Source organism: Zonotrichia leucophrys, chromosome 4 (genome assembly GCF_028769735.1).
Source record: "Zonotrichia leucophrys gambelii isolate GWCS_2022_RI chromosome 4, RI_Zleu_2.0, whole genome shotgun sequence".
Lineage (NCBI taxonomy): Eukaryota > Metazoa > Chordata > Aves > Passeriformes > Passerellidae > Zonotrichia > Zonotrichia leucophrys.
In genome coordinates this window covers 8,946,950-8,972,084 of record NC_088173.1, presented here as the reverse complement: position 1 = coordinate 8,972,084, position 25,135 = coordinate 8,946,950, and the positions used below count along the sequence as shown (strand labels likewise).

General features: G+C 44.2%; 2 protein-coding genes across 2 annotated transcripts; both read right to left on the bottom strand.

The window, feature by feature from the left end:
* Window positions 1–1,862: 1,862 nt before the first annotated feature.
* On the bottom strand, window positions 1,863–11,556 carry TMEM165 (transmembrane protein 165). Its single transcript, XM_064712207.1, has 6 exons — window positions 11,326–11,556; window positions 9,570–9,795; window positions 7,031–7,206; window positions 6,185–6,367; window positions 4,027–4,132; window positions 1,863–2,764 (listed from the first exon to the last, which is right to left on the bottom strand). Exons 1-6 carry the CDS (start codon window positions 11,488–11,490, stop codon window positions 2,688–2,690), a joined length of 933 nt encoding a protein of 310 aa, XP_064568277.1. The 5' UTR covers window positions 11,491–11,556; the 3' UTR covers window positions 1,863–2,687.
* A 1,101-nt stretch (window positions 11,557–12,657) lies between these two features.
* On the bottom strand, window positions 12,658–19,766 carry SRD5A3 (steroid 5 alpha-reductase 3). The gene is made up of 5 exons (XM_064710405.1): window positions 19,489–19,766; window positions 16,330–16,481; window positions 15,745–15,939; window positions 14,464–14,586; window positions 12,658–14,015 (listed from the first exon to the last, which is right to left on the bottom strand). The coding sequence occupies exons 1-5, from the start codon at window positions 19,695–19,697 to the stop codon at window positions 13,756–13,758; spliced, it is 939 nt and encodes a 312-aa protein (XP_064566475.1). The 5' UTR covers window positions 19,698–19,766; the 3' UTR covers window positions 12,658–13,755.
* Window positions 19,767–25,135: the final 5,369 nt, after the last annotated feature.

The following is a 25,135-nucleotide window of genomic DNA, read 5'->3' as shown; positions in this document are numbered from 1 at the left end:
CCCAGCAGGGAGAGCAGCAGGATGCATGGAAACCTGTGGTGGACAGTTGCCTCTTTCCCATGTTGTAGACACAATAGTTTGCAGAGCCTTCCCTTCAGTACTTGAGCTCTCACTCACTGCATTTCATATTCTCCAGCTACAAAAGAACAAGAAAGCACACAGGATTGTGGCAATCGAGGCTTCAGCTGGTTACATTATATATAAATGCCCATACACTCCATATTGATTATATCTCAAGTATCCAGGTATTTTGAGACAGAACAGCAGCCCACCCCTCTCACTGGCAGTGTGCTACAGCAACAAGAAGCCTGATAAAAACTGCTAAAATCCAGCCCCTGCACCAGCCAAGAGGTGAGAGCTGGCCAGGGTGCAAGTCCTTTGAGACACTGTGGAGGGACAAGGCCAAGTCTGTGCTGGAAACTGCACAGCAGACACAGCACTGCTAAGAATATGTCACTGGATCCCTCCATCACCTTCAACAGTCTTTCCTTATGTTGCAACTCAAATCACTGTCCCTAGTAGCAACTACTGAAGCACCTTTCAAAGCTTTTACTAAAATTTCACAAGCTATCTAATTTCATGCTAGACTTCCAACAAGTCAATGTTCACACTTAAAAAAAAAAAAAATCAAAAAGCTACTCTAACAGCACTATTCAAACTAACCTGCCTAGCTGGTCTTTGAGAGCAGCCAAATACATTGCTATGACTGGGCAAAAGCAGTACTTGGCATCTGTGTAAGTTCATAATAGTAAAATACAGATGTGGATGTTGCAGAGATTTGTTCTGCAAATTAATGCTTACCCTCTACAAGCAACCTCTTGAGCTTCATTCTTCTGTTGATCCTGTGATCCTAACTTTTCATATAAAAAATAGCATTAAGCAGCACACATAAACTTTGGGAAGCTTCTACAATTACAGCATGGGTTGGCTTTTTCTACATGGCGAACCAGGTTGGCTTTTTGGATTTTCAGGAAAAAATCCTGTGTCTTTTCCCAACTACATTTAAAAAGAAAAATCAGGTGGCACCACAGTTACCCTGCCTGAGAGGGATCTGTATAAATGTCCAGTGGCACCACTTCTGATTAACATAATAAGAAGTTATGTTAATACAAACAGAAGTTTAGGCTCTTCCCAAGGCAGATCCCTGTTCCTGCCTTGTTTTAACATGACCTCTGCTACAAATGCACTCCCTGCAGGAGGTGAAAGTCATCATGTACAGTGTGGGTCCTTAGACTGTGGGAAAGAAGAGGCTACAGCTTTGGCTACAAAGTTTGCTTCAAAAGAAAACAAAAAAGCCAAACAACACACCTTAAAACAACCCAAAAAACCCCCAAACCACCAAACCATACAGTTCCTTTGGGCCAAGACATGAACATGTAGACCTGCAGCCCAAAATGGCAGCCTGTTTTCATACCACTGTGCATGCCTGGCATTGCAGTGCTGTGGTCTTAAGGGGTTTTCTGGAAAGAGAAACCTAAGAGAAGGATTAGGGGCTGTTCTGTTTCTGATCTACAAATGGAATGGTCAAATCTATAATGCCCCATTCGTACTTCAGCTTCACAAAAGGGCAGGTTCATAATATTAGAAACCATGGCTACTATCTTCCAAGACTGCTGTAAGGCAGATCTTAGTGGGTTATACAGGCTCAGAATCCAAATCATCATTGGAGAGCAGAGATAAGCATGCATTTCTACAACCCGTGTATCTTCAGTGCTCAACATTTTCCAAGGCTTCCTAATGCTGACATTTATCAGAAACGAAAATAAATTCAGTAAACTTTCCTCACCTGAAGTACATAATCACTGGTAAACCTTTGTGGCAGGAATTATGGCAGCCATCAAAACCAAACTGAAAATAACACATTGAGACACTATGTTTTATTAATATTCTTCCAGATTACATTTCTATTCCTAAAAGGAAAAAATCAGGAATACATCTAAACCTAAGAATTTCATTACTTCTCAGTCCTGGGAATAGAACATGGTTAAGTTGGACCACTTCATTACTTTCTGTATACCTTAATATTAAAAAAAAATAAAAAAGTCAAATAATACTAGCTCCAGCCAGATTGCATATTGAATACAGTAGGTTGTTAATCACCCCACATCAATTTCCTGATAAAAATCCCTGATTAAGAAGTTTTCCCTCTAAATTAAGTTTATAACATTCTCTGTTGGTTGGCTCAGCCACTGGATGGTGTAGGAACTGCTCTCAGGTTTCTTGTTGCTTAAGATTATCCAGCCTCAGGTGCACCATGGAATCACCCACCATCTTTGGAGGTGGAGCCAGCAGCTTTCTCCTTAACACAGTCTGCTTCAAGAGGCCTGAAGAATCAGCTCTTGAAAAAACAGGAAAGGTGGCTGTGTGTAGGGGAAGAAAAGAGGAATTCTCAATGCTTCACAGAGTAGATCCTTGCAGTCAGCTGAGCCAGGTCCAGCAAGTGAGAAAACCACTCCAATCCCACCATGGGAGCAGGCACCACAGCACAAACAAACCAGACAATAAGCAGATCTCCAGTGCAGAAGCTGTCCATAAATGCATCAGTCCCATGAATCATCTGCTATAAAAAGTTCAGTGTCTCATCTTCAGCATTGTTTAACTAGAATTCTGTACATTATATACAAAAATGCACAAGAATGCACTGCTTGATGCTTCCAATCCTTGTTCTTTTACAGCAATGAAAAATTTTAAAAACCAGAGTCTGGACTTATAAATAGTGCAGAAAATGCAAAGGCTAAGAAGACAATTCCTCCTATGATTGTCACTGAAAGGAAAACACAAAACAAGAAGAAATTAGATGTCAAAAAGTAATTATCTTCCATGACACATTACAGACATTATTTTAAAAAAAATTCTGATTCCCAAATAACCTTACTTAAAAATTCATGCTACAAGCAGTGGATGTTGTCTCTAGCTCAGTATTGGGATGCCCATATGCCAACCCACTGCCTAACTGCATCTCCAAGGATATATTCTGGCCCACAGAAGGAAACTTGGTTTTACTCTTACTTGAGCCAGTGTAAAACTAGGTTAGCACCTGCTGTTGAGTATTTGGCTGCATGGCAGAAAACAGGACAGGATATTCTCATGCCAGAGCAAGCCATCAATTGTGACTGACATTTATTTAGCATTCTTTACACATTTTAGGCACCTGTATTGAAAGAAAAGTATAAAAAACATAACTGCTTGCCATGGCCACAATCTGCTAGAGGCTGGGACAGAATTCTAGGAAAGCACCACTGCATATATTCCCCAACTCTTTAAATGAACTAATATGTCCTAGAAGGATCTTTGGTTTAATTTAAGGCTATTTCTGTGGCTCAAGATCCACACTGTGCTTGGAGCATATGAAACCATTGTTAGATTAGCATTTTGTCACCAATTTCCTTGGCAAACAAACACAATAGCGTGCATGTTTCACTTTTAGCAGTGAAGCTGCTTTTTTACCACCTTGCAACTACAGAACAAACATTCTGAATGAACACATATAGGGAACAGCTTCACAGGATTATTTTTGGGAGCAAGAAATCTCACCACATCATAGCACTGACAGTGGAAGCAAGTTGCAGCCTAAGTTAAGGAAAAACATACAACCCAATGTAACCTTACTGGTCCTGCCCGTTGCAATTAGCAGGTATGATAAAATCCATTTATGCCACACAGAGGAGTTTTTATGGCTTTTAAATGGTTGGTGTAAGTCATTAGGATGCAGTTCTCTTGCTCACCTGACAGCCTAGACTCAGAATTGCAAAAGAATTTCTATTATCCACTGTCAAACAATAAATACTGACCATTTAAAATAATATATTTCCTTTCTCTGGTCTCCTAAAAGAAGTAGCCAACAGTGAAGTAAAATGAGGTGTTATGTAAGACTCAAAAAAAATCCCCAAATAACCTGAAGGAAACCACCAGTTTTTATGGTTTTCCCTAAAGTTTCAAGAAACACTGTTCCCAAGCATGCAGCTCTTTACCCCACAAACATTACCAGCATTACATTTTTTTTGGTTAGAGGGAGTTTTCACTTACCAGTCCTAACAGAAATTTTTTGTGCTATCATTCTCCCTCCAATAACTGCTAAACCAGTGCATAGGCAATGTCCCACTGTTCCTCCTACTGCCACACCATAGGGGTCCTAAGGGGAAAAAAAAAGCACAAAGGGATAAATAATCACTGTTGAAAACCCACTAGTCCTACAACAACCTCAGAGCAGTGCTTTGATTCCCTGGTGATAGTGAACTGGTGATAGTGAACATCAGCTGGTGAGACAGACAGACTTAAACCCAGCCTAAGACAGGAGCACATAGCATGTTTCAGCCATGCAGCATCTTTAGGTTGGTAATCATAGATCCAGAAATGGCTCTGCTGTAGTTAAACCAAAAAGCAACCTCTAGAGGGAAAGTGGCAGCTGTTGAAAAACACAATATGCATCAGCTGGAAGAACACCCACCTATCTATAAAAAAAAGAGCAAAATAAGTCCTTGAACAGCAAATGAAAGCTTTCAGCAGCTACAACATTCCAAGTTCTCTGCCCTGCTTCTCCCACTTGTGCTCCACACTCTGCCCCACTCCATCACCCAAAGGGTGAAGCATAAGCATGAAAGATCTGAAGTCCAGAGGATAATAAACTATTTTATAATTTACTGTCAACAACAGCTTTTCACATCACTGAGTAACAGCAGCTCCTCAGTGTGTGAACAACTGCAGTACATAAAGAGGTTTCTCAGATCTCCTTAGAAATTACACAGCTAAGGACAGCATGTGTCCCTTGCTCATCTCCATGTGACACTTTTAGTTCCAAAAGGAAAAAAAAAGCTGCTGCCATCACCTAAGGAATGCATGAAATCTCAAAGAGGCTAACAGCAAAACTGTCTAAGAAATTCTGTGGTTTGAAGACAACACTCACTAGCCCAAAAGAACCAAAACCACAAGCCAGTGAGAAAAGGTGGCAAGCACCAAGCAGTCAGCAGGATGGAAAGCACCAGGAAGGGCAGGAAGAAGCAGGGCTGGGCCAGCAGAACAAACAGGCCCCCAGGAGCAGGGCCCAGAATCCCTGGATACCCCTACAGCCAGCAATCACCTATACAGCCCTCGCTGGCAGAAGGTGGATCTCATCCCCCCATTCCATCATAATTATTCACTGATTCTGAAAGCCAGGATCAAGATACCTTCAATCCTTTTTTTGTTTGGTAGCACTCTTATGAACATTTCATATTGTACAGGTACAGCCCACAGGTTTTAACTACAATGCTCAGCACTTCACAAACCAGACTAAGGAGTCTGACAGACACTTCCTAAGGGGACACTTAGGAAATGCAAACCAGAAGGCAACAGTCCCCTGTAAAAAGATGGGCTGAAGCAACTTGCCTAGCAAATTGGGCAGAGGCTGTAGTGCTTCCTTTTTTTCCAAGAACAATGAGATCATCCTCTCCTGCTGTTAGCTCTAAACATCTTCCCTACACTGTAACAGAGACAAGAGGTTCCTGCAGGTTACAGCCTCCTTCATTACACAGCCCTGATTTATCCCTAGGGAACATCTCAAAGTGCACCTGAAAGAAGCATGAGTCCTAGGGAAAAAAATGTAAATTATCTCAATGCATGAAAGAGCATATGCAAGCTACTTATGTTTATTAAAAGCTTGACTATAAGCCTTCATCTTCCTTTAAGTGTAATACAGCTATATACACTCTAATCACCATAATTAATATAATTTAATTTACAGCATTACATAGTGCCCAGCAGTTTAGAGTTTATTGTCCTTCTATATTAACCATATTAACTCATATTTTAATAAGAGGTATCTGAGGAGGTCTTTCTAACACTTTAAAGCTTGATGGAATGGAAGCATTTTTAAAGTTATCCAATTAAAACTGAATGACCACAAAGAGCAAAGAAACATCTCTTCTGTAACATCTCCCAACAGCGTAACAAACCCCAATTGATGTCAGCTGCATGACATAAAGCAGCTATTTCCAGAAATGCCAGTGCAGTCCCAATCATGTAACAGTAATTTTAAGACTACACAGAGCTTCAGTGCATTTCCTGTCACGTCTTGACACAAACCACGTGGGGCACATCAAGGCAGTAGGTGTGAATCTGATATCTCCTGCAAGAGCATTTTGTTTCTTATCCCTCTGTGGACAACCCAAAGAAGGCAGAAGAACAGCAGGGACTCTGCAGCACTCACCTCTCTGGCAGCCAAGACTATGGTTGTTAATTGGGAACGATCGCCCCATTCTGCTAAAAATGTTAAAGTAAAAGCTTGAACAAAGATTGGTGAAATAAAGTGTAGCCACTTCTTCTGAGGTATAGTGGTGCTTGGCCCGGATTCCACATCTCCTGGCCCATTTAACAGTTTAGTTCTCTGAAGCTGTGGAGGTCAAGGGAAAAAAAAAAAAAAACAAGAAATAACCATAAAATTAAAAATGTCATCCAAACAACCCAAATTAAACACTTAGCAATAAAGCTAGATATTTTGTTTCTAGAATCTTATTAGCCACTCCCTGCTGCATTATCAACATATTTATAATCACCATTACAAAAAAAAGCTATATATACACATACTGTGTATACATAATAGATACACATACTGTGTATATGTGTACATCTCCACATGAGTGGAAATATACACACACATATACATATATACAGCTGCAATCAGCTCTAACCTTTGATTATTGTCAATCTTGTATTGCTTACAAATAAAGTGTCTGACCATTAGAAGAAATAAAAGTAGAGCCAAGAATAAGCTGCTGGTGTCCTCTCTGCTAGCAATGCATTAAAAACACATCAAAAACGCCCACACTAACCGGAAGGTCCCTTCTCTCCTAAGAAGCCAGGCTTGCCACAGGACTGGAATCACCTGCTGAAAAAGCCTTCAGGGAACCACTTCCATCCCATCTATCACACATTTTCTGTGTCAGTTTATCAGTCACAGACACAGCTGAACACCCCAAACAAGACAGTGCTGCTCTGCAGCTTCACAGCTGTAATTCTTCCACTAACTGTCACCAACAGCAATTTCATTACTTACTTCCTCATCTTTTTTTTTAATTTCTGCTTGAACTTCCTCCAGCTCTTCCTGACCTTCATCTGGACTCATTTTCAAGCCTTCCCGAAGCATTCGGATGCCAAAGATTGCAAACAGTGCTGTTGACACATAGTATGTGTACACACGAGGAATAACCGTGGTGGCATAGCCAAACAAAACTGAAAAGAAAACAAATGTGTCATTTAAAAAAATAAACATGAGCATCATAATTGTTTTTCCCACATCTAAGAAATGCTTGCTAGCAAAGTCAGCAATCCAAATATCCACTGATAAATAAATATTGCATCTTTTATTAGTTCTGTATAATTTTCTAAGCTTTTGGAAGATAACATGCTAGAAACTCCAACCATTACTGGTTATGCCAGGGACTGAAGTCCACTAAGACACAGCCAATGCACTCCAGCCAAAGCTGAGGCACAGCTGTTCCTGAGAGCCAGTCCAAACAACATTATCTTTCCCATCAAGGTCTGTGCAAGTCCTGTCTTTCTCCATACACACCATTAAACTACCATCTGCAATTGTGTTAGATTAGTCATAGTGTATCCCAGGTAATTCCATTTACATGTTGGATAGCATCTCTTTCCAATAATTTCATTTATCAGATAAAGTCAGAATAAGATTTTCAATGAGGTAAATCTACCAGGCATATCTACAAATTATCCAGCTGGGTGAATCCATGTCTGTCTTCCTTTGCCAAGTGCACATTACTATATGTTCCTCATATTCCCCACGTACACACAATGTGACCAACTTTGATCTTTCTTTATTTCAAAGGCAGATCCCTCTTACAGACTGAAAAGCAACCTTCACAGCATGTCTTTTAGAGGTATTGAGGATGATTAAACTAAGCCAAAACTAGTTCTTAAATAAGAAATGTGTATCCAGGACAAAGTACTTAGTTTTCACAAAGTAACACCACGTAGCATTTTTTGACAGAAAAAGACCTATATAAATGGGAAGAAATAAAAAGTCCATGCTTTATATTCAAGGTTGTTTGGACCATACACTCACAAGTGTTTCTGCTATTTTATTCCACAAGCAATTAGATAAAAGGAAGCATACTTGCTTTGTGTGCTTTTCTGTACACACCTTTTTAGTTGAAAAATGCAATCAGAAGTTATTACACGATCTATAAATAATTCTGCACTGCCACTACCAGAGGTAAGAATGAGACCAGAATTAATCAACCTTATTACTCATAAATGCAGCACATACATAAATAAATAGCAGTACTATTTGCAAAGTTAAATAAACCAGGAGTTAAACTAAACTTCTTTATAAGGACTGAAAATACTGCAGTAAAACAATGCAAGAAAGCTAGACAAAAAGGCTTTTTCCTAGCATTTCTTACATATATAAGCACAGACACAGTGAAATAATCAGAGCTGTAAGACAGTTTGTCAAGCACAGCATGAAAAAATATCCCCAGTAGATTACTTGGAACTAAAGAGTTTAAGTGAGTATGTCTTCATGTAAGCAAGGTGGGCAACCCCACCCAGGAATTTCCAAACTCAGTTTGTATAAAACAAGGGCAAGAGATAAGAGAAGGAAAGGGTGTGGGGGAGGAAGACCCAAACAACAAAACAAATTCCTTTCTCAAAAGGGAATAAATAATTGGGAACCTCTAAACTGGGGGATAAAAGCAGAAAAGGGAGCTTTTATAAGAAAGCATTAAGAAAGATTTGAAGAAATAATTTGTATAGAAAAAGAGAGCCATAATGGGCAGGAGAAATTACACACAATGCAAGTGGGAACTGCTCTAACTGAAGCTGCAACAGTCACAGCAGTGTGTGTACACAGCAACAACTACACACCCAAAAGCCATTCACAGAAACACTTGCCAAGCAGCCTGTGCCAGAGAACTGGCTGTCTCCAGCGTGTAGAAACCAATCACCACTATTTCAAGGATTTCTGAAATGGGCATGGTTAGAAATGAGCACACAGACAAACTCTGTGCTGCATCTGATGTACCTGAAGGCTGCTCCATTTTACAATCACAGCTACCTGAGTGCCCATGGCTACAGGTTCCTCAAGTGCCCCCTGACACCTTACTTCCTACTCCTCCCCCTCCATACTCCACTTACACAGCTCCCAGCACAAACCCAAACAGCTCTGTGTGCAGGAATACAAGATGAGGAAAATGTGTCATCACATAAAGAATCTTTTGCCTTAGGAGGAAAAACTCAAGCCACTCCCACATTCCCTTTGGGCACACTAATTTAACAGGAGCAGAAAAAAAAAAAAAAAAAAGTAAACCAGTCCAAAAACCAAAGGAAGTGCTTAGGCTCTCCATCTCATTCCCCTTCCTTAAACACCAGCTGAAGCCTAGGGAACACAAAGACTTCATTAAAGGAAAGAGCCTAATACCCCATCTGAGATGCCACAGGAAAAGCTTCACACTCTCCTCCAAACAGAAAACTGTGTGTATGTACTACCTGCATTCCACTTAAGGTTTCTGGATAAACACATACCCATCACGTCCTTAAGAGATAAAGCAAAGCAGAAGGAGCAGCGTGCTGACCTGACAAACACGTCATGAGTCCCAGGGCCAGCATGGCACCGGCCAGCACGGTCAGGCGGTTGTAGCGCATGGCCATGATGGCCGCGATGAAGAAGGTCTTGTCCCCCAGCTCCGACACGATGATGACCGAGATAGCAGCCACGAAGGCATGAATAAAGCCCAGGTTAGTCTTGTCAGCCGACTCCTCACTGACAATGTGGACTGGAGCAACCAGGGAGGAGCCTTTCTGTAAAAAGGGGGGGGAGAGAAAGACAAACCAAATCCTAAACACTCGTCAATTAGGCTTGAGTGCTTGGTACGCAGAAATACAAAGCCTTGTACTTCTCCTGTCACAGCACCCTGTGTAGAGTGACATTTTAAGCAGATACACCTCTCATGTTCATTAATGACCATTAACTAGTTCCTGGCTGCCACCCACCTCAAATTGCCAGTTAGGCACTTGGCAAGAGGATCCTGCTGATTATTAAAACATTACTGCATTGTGCATGCTATTACCAGAACATGAGAACCACCATTACAACAAAACATGGTCAGCTCAGGTGCAGTATTGCTGTCTTGAAAATCCCTACCATTTTTTATGACCTCAACCATGAACAGCTTTTTGATATAAATATTAGTAAGTGCTTCAAAATAAAACTGGGTGACTATGATACCTTAGGAAAAGAAGAAGCCCATTCAAAAATGGTCAGGATCATTTCCTTCCCTTGCAAAATCTTTGCATCTCAGACGCATTAAAATTTCATAGATTCATAGAATGGATTGGGTTCGATGGAACCTTAGCAATCATCTGGTTTTAATACCCCTGCAATGGGCAGCAACATTTTTCACTTGACCAGATTGCTCAGAGCTGCATCCAACCAGGCCTTGAACACTTCCAGGATAGGGCACCCAGTACCAGTGCCTAACCCCTCTCACGTGAAAGAATTTATTCCTGTTACCTACCATACACTTTTACTGATTGAGCCCAAGCCAAATTTTATACCAGTTTCCATCAGCTTCTTCTGCACTTGCTCTGCGTTTGCTGAAAACTAACTTCAAGACTCTCCAGTGGTGAAACCAGACCAGCACACTCCAGTTCCCACTCACTCGCCGAAGTGTTTATTCTACACACAGTAATCCGAGATCAAACACAAGGCCCAAGCTCTCTATACCCATGTTCACATCCCTGACCAGGGATGGCTGAGAAAGCTTGTTCCAGCACATCCACCAGCAGAGACAGCCCGCAGCCTGCTCTGACATGACGGCTTCCCGGCATTCCACTTGCTGCTAGCAGGGCTCCAAGTTTCCTGGTGTTGATATTTAGCTCCCACGCTCCGTGTGACACGCTGTGACTTCCCCGAGTTCCTTCACCTTTTGCAGCACTCTGTGTTTTCTGGTTTGTGTATGTGACACCAGCGTGCTCCATGTGGAACTAGAATCCCCTCACCGAGAACACTGCTGAATAAGTTTTAACGCGAAGGAATTTATATTAATTGTTGAGAGAAAAACCCCCGCAGCTTTGGAGCAGCAACAAAGCCTGCTTTCAGCTGCTTCTGCGGGGGCAACGGAGCACTGACCCCTTTCCCATGTCGGACACAGATGTCCCTCTTTTAGCAGAAAAAGGGGAGGATGTGGTGGCCCTGCAGCTCTCCTCTTTTTCTGCTAAAAGCGGGGAATTTCGGAGCCCGACGGCCCCCGGAAGCGCAGCGCGGCGCCGGCCGAGCGCTGCCGCGGGGGGCACAGCGCGGGCAGCCGGCGCGGCCCGTCCCCGCCTCACCTCAGCCCGCGGCTCCGCTCCCTGCGCCGCCGGCGGTGGCGGCGGCTCCTTCTTCCTGCCGGGCTCTTCCTCGGGAGCGGCGCGGAGCCGGGCCGGGGCCGCCAGCAGCAGCGCGGCCGCCAGCAGCAGCGCGGCGGCCCGCGGGAGCGGCGGCGGGGACCCCATGGCGGCCGAGCGCGGAGCTGGGGGGCGGCGCGAGCCCCGGTTGAGGGCGCCGCGTCACCGCCCGCGCCGCGGCCCCGCCGCCGCCCCGCCCGCGCCCGCTTCCTGCCGCGCACGGACGGCCCGCCCCGCCCCGCCTCCCGCCGCGCCTCCCGCCGCGCTGCCGGGCCCGCCGCCCTGCGCCGGGGTGCTGGGCCCGCCGTCGTGTGCCGGGGTGACCGGGCGAGGGTCGGCACCTCCTCCCTCCTTCGGCTCCCGGCGTGGCGAAGCGACGGGCAAAGGTGGCTGCGCTGCGTTCCCGCGGAGCGGGCGACTCCAAGCGTGTCCCTTCCCCGTTCGGGGTTGCCTGCGGGCAGGGAAAGGGCGCAGCGGCAGGGACGGGCAGCGGCTGCGTGAGGCGGCAGAAAAATCCGCATAGGAACGGCCCGGACGCGTCTCGGTTTCGTTGTTGGCCAAGTGCGCAGCAGCACTTCGTGTATGCGTGAGCCCAGCAGGGCCCAAGCACGGAATCACAGAGCGGGTCGGGCTGGCAGCGACAACAGCGGCCATCCCATCCGAGCCCCTGCTCAGGCACGGCCAGCCCGTCCGAGCCCCTGCTCCCTGCTCAGGCACGGCCATCCCGGAGCACATGGCCCAGGGCTGTGTCCTGAATAGCTCCAGTGAGGAAGACTCTATAGCCTCTCTGGGAAATCTGTTCCAGTGCTCAGTCACCTGCACAGAAAAGAAGTTCCTCCTCATATTCAGGTGGAACTTCGTGTGTATCAGTTTCTGCCCATTGCCTCTTGTCCCGTTGGTTGGCACCACCAAAGGGAGCCTGAAGGCATCCTCTTGGCACCCTGCCCACCTCTAGATACTTGCAGACATTGATGAGTTCCCCTCTCAGTCTCGTCTTGAGGATGAACAGGCCCAGCTTCCTCCACCTTTCCTTGTGTAAGAGAGATGCTCCATAATAATCTCATAACCATATCTGTCGCCCTTGCTGGACCTGCTCCAGGAGCTCCATGTCTCTCCTGAACTGAGGAGCCCAGAACTCAGCACTCCAGGTGAGGCTATGTGGCCCTATGCTCTCCACAGAGCAAGGACAGGAATGTGCTTCCTGAGGAGCAATAAAGCGATTGCTCATGTTTTTCAAATACATAAGCTCAATTTTGAAAAACCATTCAAAATAGAAACAGAGTATAATAAACTTTTAATTGATAAGATATTCTTCATTGTATAAAAATACTTCTTATGTACAAAATAAGGTGTGCATGTAAGTAGACAACATGCTGAAACACCAGCACCCATATCAGTTCATCACACAAAGGGATCATTCACACCAGTGTCATGAGAAGGACCAAAATATTCAATAGTTAAGTGCAAAAAACATCCCTGTGCTAAGTTACATTATCTCCCCAGTGAAGAATTTCTCTGCAATGTTTGTTAGGTACTGTTTTCTGTGTGTGCTCTGCCCTGGCAGTTCATTATATCTGTTTAGAAACCAGTGTAGTTGTGGTTATGGTCATTCTGCACAGCTGTCCCCCCTAACACACAAGGGACTCCAAAAACCCACTATAAAGACAACAGAACCACAACAAAGAACATTAATTTTCTGCAATTTTTCTTCTACCATCTTTTTAGTCAGAGGACCTTCCACTATTTTCCCAGTTTAGGGACAAAGCAGTCTTCATCAATGAACAAAACCACTTTGGTGCAGAAGAGATAATGCAGCAAATGGGTCTGTTTATCTCCACTGCTGAGCATGAGTCACTCCTCCACCACAGCTTTCTCCATTGCTTTTTGTGCTTCCAGTTGTAAAGCAGTGGCTGGTTTTCATTGTCACCAGGGAAGCACAGAAAGATACACAATTTGCCTCCCTCTGAAGTGATTCAAAGAAAAGAGACTTGGAAAGAAATATGCTTAAATATTAGTCAAGACATAAAATACAGTAGTTCAAATTATTTCCTCCTTTCAATAGTTTTCACAAATATGAATTTGGACTTGCTGCACAACAGCAAGTGTTTTATGCATAAGATGTAACTATAAAAGAGAAAAGACACAATTAGCATCTCTCCACTTTGAATTAAGGTCTTTATAAACCTTTTTTAGCTTGCATGATATGCAGAGACCTTACATTTCCTCAGAAATTGGTCACTTGGAAGAGATAATCATTAAAATTATGGGCTTTTGAGGTAGAATTAGAGAAAGTGTGTGACTTTACCTTGGTTTTAATAAACCATTAATCTCTTATATTCCCAGTTTGCATGAAAATACTTTAGAAAAAATTATCTAAAAAACAAGTGGTATAAATGCTTTTCGATGCTTTGGGTATGAGCTAAAGTTTTTCTGATAAAACTCATGACACAAAACAGCAGCCAGTGCCTGGTTAAAAAGAACATACATCACTACACACCACCATGTCACATTGTGCATTCCAAGTGTGATGGCCATAGAAACATATATGAGGAGCTCTGCAAAATAATGAGGGCAAGAGACGCTCTCAAACCAGTCTCCAAAAGGTACACTGTGGCTCAGGCTTACAACCTTTCCTGCAAGCAAACAGAAAGAAATTAACTGGGAAGATGCATTAAACAAACTGTTCTTCTCACAATTACAGAACAATATACTTATTCATCATCATAATCTTCTCCCAATTATAGAACAATGTGCTGATTACTCATCATCATCCACCTCCATCTGATCTGACAGCTTTGCACTTAATGAAACAAGATGCCACCTCTGGCTGTGCAAACAGAGTATGGAAACCACATCTATCCTTAAGTTGTTAGCTTCATTTTAAGTTTTTCAGAACTATATATACAGACATACCACACCCTCTCCCCCCACTTCAGCCATCCAAACAGCCTCATTTATTCTACATACTACAGGAACTGAGAAACACTTGTTTTTAAGGTATTAGAAGATACAGAAGCCTATTGAAACAACCAGAAAAAAAAAAACCCTAAGTAAATATTTGACAGAAATGAAACATCTTACCTGATCTGCTTTTTCTAAGATTAGCTAGAATTGCAAGGCATCTGTGTTGGTGAAGAGAGGCCCAAATGTACACCATAACTCCTATGATGTGATACCAGCAGATCTGCACAGAAAGCTTTTTTCCTGAATGAAACATGTTTTATTAATATATGGCCATGAAGTAACTTCCCAAGCATCATCTCAAAACACTATATAACATATAGTGTTTAAAACATATAGTGTTATAACATATATAATATCTCAAACAATATATATATATAACATATATAACATCTCAAAACACTATGTAACATTTTCTCAAATGTTACTGTCTTACAAAATTCTAGTAGTGAGCCTCTAATTCCTTGAAAGAGGCTTTGAAACCCTGTATCATTTGAGTGCCCAGGTAGTAGGTAATTTCCCTTGCCTGCTCTCTAATAAAATAACTAGTTATTAATCCAGCAGCTTGAAATACAGTGTGATGTGCAACGTCACATAATTGGTAGCCTAAGACCTCAATATTCAACATTATTTGTAACTATTATTATCCTAATTAAACATGTTGTGATGGCTCAGGTCAACATGCAAGCACACAGTTGTCTCCCTCACAGTGACACACATACATACACACACGTACCCACCACCCTCTGCCCAACGTGGTTCAAAGTGCTTAAAAACTTCACCAAACTTGGCAATGACTGCCTCACAAAAATTAATCACAGGAGGAGTGCTACAGCCAGCTGATGGTTCGGCTGTGCAGGGGATTTAGCAGCTCAGTTGTGAGACCCAATGGAATGTGTTGGCAGAAACAAGTCATATAATACAAATTTCTCATGTATTAATGGAAACATTACAGTACCAAGGGAAAGAAGACACTGCCTGAGTCAAGGCAGAGCAGTGGCAAGTTCTCCATGGAAAAAAAAAGGAGGTGGCCAAGACAGCTTTGCAGACTCAGTTTGCAGGAAAGATTATAACAAAAAAAACCTCCTCTTTAGTTTGAGAACTGAAGTTATGTAGTGGTATTTGAGAACTGGTACCTATTACTATCCTTCACAAAGCGTACGATCTATATCCTTTCAGCAATTAACCATGAAAGTGTGTCCCTGCCTGTGTTTGTGCATAATACTGGCTGATTGTATGATATACTGAAATGTAATTACTTTGAACTATGCCAGGAAGTACTTTTATGTCTCATCAGTTAACACACTTCTCAAACAAGCAGCTCTCTATGAAACCATTTGCCACAATGGAAACAAATGAGAGCAAAACTGCATCTTTGATGATAACTAAGCAGGCACTTACCATTCCTGACATTAGTAGGCACTTGACACAGCACAGTTGAGCCGACAGCAATGTAGTAACCAAGTCCAAAGCAGTACTGCACAATATGAATGACACCACTGGAAAACACGCTGGTCCAGAGGCATTCTGCAAGCCTTCGACAGCTATGCAGCCAAAGGAGCAAGAGAACCAGGAGTGCAGAGAAGTGCTCACTATCTGCTTACAGACAGAAACCAGCAACTTTGAAACAGACAGGAACAATTTAACCCTGACAGTGCTTAAAAAAGACTGATGTTCCCTCTTCCCACAGCAGAATTTCACCCTCATTTTAAATTAACTGATAAAAATATTTCTACAGGTGAGGCACTGCTGATCAGAGCAAGATTTCTTCCAGGAGGTGCTAATGGTGTTTTCTGTTAAAAGGACTTCTGAAAGCCAACACATCCATATATATTTCTATCTTCAATAATGACAAAGGCACTTGGTGTACCAGGAAAGTAATTTGGAGCATAGCTGAAAAGCAACCAATGAAGTAGTACTTGGATACAAATTCAGTATCCAAGTTTTTTATTTATATGGCTACATTATAATTTCTGGAATACTTGCCTGTGTCTTTGCTCTGAGAATCTCTGCCAAGAGCATGGTGCATGTCCTGAATCCATGATGGGAGTGACTCTCCAAGGAACTCAGCTCGGAAAAGAGAGATCAGCAGGAAACCATTCCACAGCACAGAAACCACATAAAAGTGAGTGAACCACCTGTGGGAACAAAAAAGGGTTTTCATTAATGTTCTCATAATTCCTTGGAAATGTAGCTGCAGGACATGCTTGTCTGACGAGGAGTACATTCCATTTTGGTGCCTACATCAAATGTCCAAGTAGAAAACTCAGGACTTCAGTGGTACCAAGCAGGAAAAACCACATTTTAACCCAGTAAAATGCTGCCTATATCCTAACTTAGCTTACCTTACTAACCACAGCTGCACTAAAGAGAAGACAGTGTAATCCACACATTGCAAAAGTACTCCTCAAGGCTTACAACTGACCGTGATGTACATTTTCTTTATAATTTACACCACTCAAAGCACATTCAGATTAGTTTTCTGCTTATTTCCACACTGCTGCACCTCACAGCACTCCCACTTTTCTCAGTTCCAGCGGGTGCATTACATGACATGTTAAAATTCATTGAAGGAACCCAGAAGTAATTACCCTGCTCTACATTAAAATATCTTGTCCTTCTGCAAATTCAAGGTCTGCAACAATCATATAGAAAAAAAGCAGTGACCATCAACACTGCTGGGTGATTACAAGGCAAGACCACGCATTTGTTTTTTTAAGAAAACAAAGAATCTCCCAACCCCGTAATGCACGTATAAAAGCATATTGTGCATTACCAAAATGCAAGACATGACAGTCAAGGCAGGTAACTGGGCTGAGATAACAGCCTACAGCTCTTTACAATATCCAGCTCAAACTAGGTGATCCAGTATTTCCTTTTGCTTTTAAAATTAGAAGTCCTTCTGGCAGTGAAGAAAAATGAAGACTTCTGGAAACATCTGCAAAGAGATAAAATAAGTCCCATGGGAAGACTCTGATGGCCTTGATTTGACAATGTAACTACAGGTACAAAACTAGGCTGTACCTGTGCAGTCAAGTGAAGACCCTATTTCTGTTGAACATGCAAACTCTTCTCTTGGGGCAGCGAAGGGCTACAAGACCCCTGCTTAGAGAAACCAGTGACCCTCCCCAGAGCAGCTCAGGTATCTCTCAAGAGCACAAAAGAGATCAAGTCAGAATCACAGCACTAGTGAGCATCCCTGCGTGCTCCAGAGCACCTTGTCCATTGGCAGCTGCCTTTCCCTATACATTATGACTTCTCCTCAGTTCCTTCTCCTACAAAGCAGAAACTGCAACATTCTCTCTGCTGATTCACAACAGCAGAACTAAAATTTAACCCCCCTCCCTCACTTTCTAAGACAAACAGAATTTGTACATTGATAAAAACTCACCATCACCTCCAAGTTTCAAGCTCTTTCCCTGAAGTCCTATTACTCAGTTGACTCATATCTTGTCACTTGCCAGGAAACTTTCTCCACACATTGATTTTTGCCACCAGCACACAAACAAGCCCTGGCAACTTAAAAGAGACACACCCTTCGAGCTTTCAGCAATCCCAATTACAGTGGGGGTGTATCTGACCTACACATCAAACCAGCTCTGCAGCAAGTACACGTGCCATCCCTCCTCAACGAGAGGAATTTTCACTATTTGCCAAACCAACCTGAAATGCAACACAACATTTTACAAGACAGAATGGCAAAGTTAAAAACAAGCCCAGGCTAGTGAAAACACAATGCTTGTCTGGAAACAAGACACAGTTGAAAAGAATAGAAAACGACTCGATGGCTACCTACAAGATATTCTCTATTCCTTCAGGTAGAAGTGTTATGGATTCACTGTCATTGTTATGATTAACTAACAGAATTGCTTTGCACATATTGAGACCTTGAGACCAATTCCCTGAAAAAGCACATTCTTCAGACACCAATCTCCCTAAGCAGGGGTGTTGGGAAACTTCTGTTGGAGAAAGGTCAACTCAGACAAGAAGCTGCAGTACATAGTGATTAGGACAAAGCCTTTATGAATCCTTATTTTCACTCAGGGTACTGCACATTTTAAACACATCTCTGGGTATATTCTGTGTCATGAAGCCTGATAACCGAGATTACAACCTTTCCATGAATAACTTGCTGGGTCACAAAACTTTTTTTACCTTTTCATTTGAAAGCTTTGTATACAAAATGTGTCAGAGATTGTTACAATAGGGAAGATCAGATCTTCAGGCTAAGTAGCCTCCCAGTCCTGTCCTGCTGGCCTTGCAAGATCCTGTCTGGCCTACGTTCAAGTCAAAGACTAGTTCTAGTCATGAATCTCAGCTGATTAAAAAATAAGAAATCCCATAATATATAAAACCATATAAAACGCTGTAAAGGGGGGTGGAGGGGCGACTGCCTCCTTCCAGGATTTCACTAAACATCTATTTAATTTAATTCATTTAATTACACATCTAAACACATACATATACTTAATTTCATTTCATCAAACATCTGTTAAGGTGGATTTGGATAATGCAGTGGTGCTTTTGCCTTATCAGAGACTGTTCATGCAAGCTCTAGATTGTTGTGTTGCCATGCTGGTAATGGCCACATTTCAAAAAGAAACCTTGAAGGGAAAAGGCAATGACTGCAAACTGGTGTAAAACAATCAACCTGCAGCATATTTGTAGAGTCACAATTACTCAGGATTTCACGTTCCCAGGCGCTTGACCTGAGTCTTCCAGGGAGATTTGTTCTGGAGACCTGGCATGCGACTGGGATTCAAGGGATTAGGGTTTTGTTCCGATGTGGAGCACATGGATTCTGGATGACCGCTCGCAGTCTCTATGCTCCTCGGTTCCCCATCTGCAGAACCAGAGTAACACTTCGCAACAAAGCTGAGCACAACTCTATCAAACCCCGCCGTGCTCTCGGCGTGTGCTGCTTGTTCACTGCCGCGACCTCCGGCTGCGGTACCCCAGACACGCACCCGGTACCCGAGACACGCATCCGGTACCCGAGACACGCACCCGGTACCCGAGACACGCACCCGGTACCCGAGATACACACCCGGCACCCGAGACACGCACCCGGCACCCGAGATAGATACCCGGTACCCGAAACGCGGCCATCGCTGCGCGCCGCCACGGCGGCAGGACGGGCCTCACCTCTTGGGCACCTGCAGGAGCCGCAGCCAGCCCGGGAGCTGCCCGCACCCGCGCTTCGTCTTCCCGTAGCGAATGAGGTCCTGGAAGAGGCCGGCGATTACCAGGCCAGCGCGGCCGGGCCGCGGCGCCGGAGCCCGCCGGAGCAGCAGCAGCGCCGCCAGGAAGGAGGCGGCCAGCAGGGACCAGGCGGCGGCCAGCGCCGCCAGCATCGCCCCGGACCCGCTCCGCCCCGACCCGGCCCGGCCTGGCCCTGCCCGGGCCCGTTCCGCCCCGTTTCGCCCCGCCCCGAGAGCGGCGCTGTCCCTTCCGCTTCCCGTGCTCGGGAAAAGCGGGGTCCCTGGAGCCCGAGCGGCGCTGCGGAGCCTGGGCACTGCCCGCTGTGCCTGCCCCCGCGCCCAGAGCAGCGCCGGGCCGTGTTGTCTGACAGCCTTAGACGGCGTTCCCCGCCGTAGCCTGCTGGAAAAGCTGGCAGCCCGCGGCGTGGACCGCTGTACCCTTCGCTGGTACTGGTTGGGTGTTCGGGCCCAGAGAGTGGTGGTGAATGGTGCTGCATCCAGCTGGCAGGGGTGGCCCCCAAGGCTCAGTATTGAGCACAGTGCTGTTTAATATCATTATTGTTGATCTGTATGAGGGAGTCGGGTGTACCCCCAGTAAATTCATGGATAATGCCAAATGGGTGATAGAGTTGATCTGCTGGAGGGCAGGAAGGCTCTGCAGAGGGATCTGGACAGGCTGGATTCATGGGCTAAGACCAGTAGTGTGAGGTTCAACAAGGCAAGTGCTGGGTCCAGCACCTAGGTCACAACAACCCTGTGCAGTGCTACAGGCTGGGGGAAGAGTGTCAGGAAAGCTGCCCAGCAGAAAAGGACCTGGGGGTGCTGGTGACAGGGGCTGAACATGAGCCAGATGTGCCCAGGTGGGCAAGCAGGCCAATGGCACCCTGGCCTGTGTCAGCAACAGTGTGGCCAGCAGGACCAGGGAAGTGATTGTCCCCCTGTACTCAGCACTGGTGAGGCTGCACCTTGAGTGCTGGGTTAATTTCTGGGTCCTTCAGTAAAAGGACATTGAGGTGCACATTTTATATTTTACCAATGTACTTTTACTAAGCAGAGGTATAAATCCTGCCTAGATTATTTTGAGATATGACTACATTAATCAATCCTATCAGTGAATCCTTCAAAGCAGCACATGCACTGCTAAAGCACCCATGACGTCAGTAACATTGCTTTGGGAAAAAATAATTGAAGTTCACATTTCCTGCTAAAATGTGTTGGTAGCTCACTGGTTCTATCTGCATGGCAGGTTATAATAAATATGTTTAATTCAATATCATTTATGACAATGCTTGGTGCTCAGTCTAATTCTCTTGTAAATTCTGTATAACTGAATCCTAAATCTGGTTCAAGGATTTCATGGCCAAATGGTTTTGGTAATTAGCAGGCGATGAATGTATCAGCCAGGTGGGTGTAAATCTTTGGGGAGTGAGAGGAAGGAGATGACTGTATGTGGGTAATTCCCCAGCTGGTGAGAGCAGGGGGAAGGAGAGCATGCCCAGGCTGTGCTGGGCAGGAGTGTCACCATCCCTGCTTCCCAGCCCTGCAGCTGGGAAGCTCAGCCAGCAGCTGCCTTGCCATGCTTATCTCGAAGTTCTACACAGCCACATTTCCAAAGTGCTGCTGAGGTGACTGGCCCCAGCAGAGCAAGGCATGTGCAAGCAGGGAGCAGCCATGCCTGCTGTGCAAGCAGTGATTGCTCAGGAGCTGCCTGTGACAGCCTGCAGGTCACAGCTGCAATGTCCTTCTGCACGTCCTGACTTAAGGCACCCTGTGCTCCTGTGCTGCACATTCCCCTCAGCTGGACATTGTCCACTCTTGCAGTGTGTCTCTCTGAAACACAGCAGATGTACCTCTTTCTTTTCAGCCTCATTTTCTTTCTAAAACAAAAAGGAGACATGTCACAGCCTTGTCTCTGCAGTCTGCTCCTTTTAAAGCTTCCACAAGATAGATAAAACAAGGGGCAGCAATGGTCTGGCCTATAAAGCAAGTCCTTCCTTGTCTGAGCAGCAACCTTCTAAAACTTGAAATAGCTTTGCTCAACAATTTTGTTGGCCAGTGCAGTTGCTATTTTCATGAAATCATGGTCTAAAGACTCCTGGCTGGGTGTATGGCATGGCTCTACAACAGTCTGAGTGGATCCATGTGTGTCTGGAGTGTCTTCCATGGCACTCCAGATACATTTTTCTGCAGAGTTTGGGCTTTGGGGATGTTTGTAAAGAGAAGGACAAGGAATGTGGCTGTTACAGTGCCCCCATGAGACAGTGAAGCCAGAGTGCCTGCAGGTGTGATGCTGGGGAATAGATCTGGTGTATGACAGCAGGGCTCCAGCAGGACAGTCCCACATACCCAAAGACATGCAGTGCATCTCGCCATTTAGGGTGACATGTACTCAACTTTTTGGCACTTCAATAATCTTCCAAATTTATCTAACCCAGCTCCTTGGAGGTACAGCTCTCATGGAGGTCAGTGAACTACCAAATATTTAAAATCAAATACCTCTTTCATGAGCTAAGCTTTAAGGAATGAAAACCAGGAATCTTCTAGGTGTAAGTACAAATGTATGAGGCACTATTTCCACATGCCGAGCTGTGTTGGTAGCTGTGGTGTGTTGCCTGCAGTGTTACGAGCAGCAAAGCCAGACAAAGAGGGTTTAGTAGGCATGGCCCCACACTTGTTCTGCACTCTACCAGGACACATAGGTGGGAAGGGAGAGAATTAGTGTTTGAGAAAACTGCAGCTGTAACAGGTACAACAGGTCTTTTAATATCTTAACAATCACCTTCAGCACGGATGCCACGTGGGATTTCCTCTGGGGCAAATAAAAGCCACAGCATGAATGCTGTGTCCATGGACTAACCCATGGCAGTGATCATGTGCAGAAGCTTAAAGGAAAGTGCTCTGGTACAATGTTTTGGTCAACACTTACTCAGAAATTACTTTAACCTACTATGAAAGGGTCACAGAGTCCACCCCTCAACAACACTTTCCCCTAGCTCCACAGTGTCCCTGCAAGTTATTGTCACTGCTGTAATAATGGTAAGACCTACAGGTGTGGGTGGCAGGTTCAATGATGAAAGAATTACAGCTATTTGTGTTTATGCTTGAATCCTTCCTTTGCTTGTGGGTGCTGGCCCTTTTCCTGCCATAATGCAGAGCAAATTTAAGTTACACAGGGAGATGCTAGACTCCAGATGGATCATTTGGAAAAGCCGGTGGTCTGCAGAGGGCTGTGGAGTTGCATCCCTGAGGCTTTCTTGAGCACACAGTCTGTGCTTCCTGGACACCCAAGGCACCCTCCATTGCCAGCTGGCTCCAGCCATGGCTGTTGCTCCAGGAAGGTGGGATCCAGCCTCCAGTGTGGTCAGCTTGTTGGCTATTTCCTCACAGTTCAGATAATTGGAGGAAGAAGGGAAGGAGAACAGCTGTGTGGCTGGGAAATTGTTTGAAGGGAAGAGGAATCAGTAGTTAGTTGTCTTAAATATACTGTCTGCATTTATAATTTCAAGCTAAACTGAGATGAAGATGAAAGTTCTACGCTGCTACCGCCCCTATTGTGTAAATAGTTTGCACAGCAGTAAGAGAGAGCCCTTCTTTCTGGGTTTGTTTCCCCAGTGCTGTACAATTGTGGCTGATGGTGTGACACCGTGTGCGGTGCCGATTTCCCCATTTTTAGGCGAGTAAGTCCCTCTAGGTGGCACCAGCACTCTTCGGTTCCCGAAACCCGCCCGCCCTGCGCTGGGCTCCGGCTCTGCTGCCTGCAGCGCCCCGAGTATCCCTCCAGCATCCTCACGGCATCCTCCTGGCATCCTCACAGCATCCTCACAGCATCCTCACGGCATCCTCCCAACAGCTGCGCTGAGGGGCTCCCACCTCGCAGCCTCTGCTCGCGTTAGATGTCTGGAACAGCTGATTTTTGGTTTGTAGGCTTTGAACGTCGACAATTCCCGACGTTTGTGTTTGCTTGTTGGCTTTCTGTGGCAAATACTTGTTTTCAGCCCCATGACACTTATTCTGTCTTGAGATGTGGAGTTCCACTCACCTAAGTTTATGAATCTGAAAATTAGGTAAACAGATGAAACTATTTGCACAGGTTTCTGATATAACTGATGGAGACAGATATCTCCAGAGTGCCAATTTTTTTCTTCCTGAGCGTGGATATATCAGCTGTTGAGCTGTATTGTCCTCTCTGCTGAAGATCTGCTTGAGGGAAAGAGAATCTCAGAGGATCCAGAATAAAAGTGGGCATACATTATTTATGCTCCTGGATCTAGAGTGGGTTTGATGAGTGTCATACAAAGAGGTTTTCACTAAGTTAAATAAAAAAAACTTTTTCACAAAAGTCCAGGTCATGCAAGAGAGTTATCTGTAAATGTAACTGCTTTTTGTTTCTTGCCTGTTAAAGGAGACCTATCCAGACAGTTTATAGGCTTCTGTGAGACATCACTTATAACAAAACTTACTAGGTTTTAGTATATGGAGAATGGAGAGAAAGCCTGGAAAGATGGTGTGCAAAAGCAGAGAAGGAGGATCAAGGCTTGGCTGAACCATATAGGAAAAGCTGGAGAGGTCACACAAGAGCTCAAATTTCTGTGCACAAAGCTGGACTTGTGTGGGCCACTGTGAACCATAATAGATGGAGCTTCATTAAATGCTTGTAGGGTGTGGGACAGGAAATCTCTGCTTTGGAGATTTTCAACTCAGGCCATCATATTATTCAAAGGAATTTGTCTGCATGAGGGGCAAAAATCAGCATCATTTACTGGCCAGCCCACAGCAGATTTCACTAGATTCCAGACTTGCTAGACTTATCCACCTATATTATAGTGATTTTTTTTTTTCATTTATAAGGGAGAATAGGAAAATGATTCAGTTACTCAGATACTTTTAGCTGGTTGCTTTGTTCAGACTTTTCTTTCCAATGAATATTTTTGTTTGCTAATGAAGCTCAAAAACCTTGTGAGCAAAATAGCTACAGTTAGGTTTCTTGGTAATCTCTGAGACAGGATTCAATGTGAATTTAGCTCAAAGACAACCCTGAAAGTAGAATGAGAGGCCACAGTCTTTCAGATTTGTATCAAAATGCTTAAAGCCAGTACAGGTGAGGATTTTAAAATCTAGACACTTTTTTATAGGATATAATGATCTGTATTTAGTTGGTTGGTACTAATGGGTCTAGACACCTTAGCTATCAAAACGTTCTTTGATTCAACTAATCAACAAAATGGGCTAAAGCCATACATCTCTGTAATTTGTGGGCAAGTAAACCACGAAGGCCATCAGGTTGCTGCATTTTGAAGTTTAAAATGCCAGCCTGTGTCTACTGGTTTTGATCACTGGCAGAATACACTGAGATGCTATGGCCAAGAAAACATAAATCACAGAGCACAAAAAAAGCACACTTGGAAATGTGGGAAACTTACACTGAAATGCACTTCCCCCCATTCAAGGGATGAATATGTGCCCTTGGCTTTCAAATTATAAAATGCGAGTGTTTCCACTGGCTATAGAAAGCAGGAGTCAGTCTCTGATAAGTTGAGAGCTCCTGTTCAGGATTGGTGCCATGCTTCTGGGATAAACACTGTTATAAACAC

Coding starts and splice junctions, on each gene's coding strand:
- TMEM165 (XM_064712207.1), bottom strand. CDS start 11,490: ATGGGGTCCCCGCCGCCGCTCCCGCGGGCCGCCGCGCTGCTGCTGGCG. Junction 9,796..11,325: donor GAGCGGAGCCGCGGGCTGAG/GTGAGGCGGGGA, acceptor CCCTTTTTACAG/AAAGGCTCCTCCCTGGTTGC. Junction 6,368..7,030: donor TTAAAAAAAAAGATGAGGAA/GTAAGTAATGAA, acceptor TGACCTCCACAG/CTTCAGAGAACTAAACTGTT.
- SRD5A3 (XM_064710405.1), bottom strand. CDS start 19,697: ATGCTGGCGGCGCTGGCCGCCGCCTGGTCCCTGCTGGCCGCCTCCTTC. Junction 15,940..16,329: donor TTCTCAGAGCAAAGACACAG/GCAAGTATTCCA, acceptor GTCTGTAAGCAG/ATAGTGAGCACTTCTCTGCA. Junction 14,016..14,463: donor TCTTAGAAAAAGCAGATCAG/GTAAGATGTTTC, acceptor GTTTGCTTGCAG/GAAAGGTTGTAAGCCTGAGC.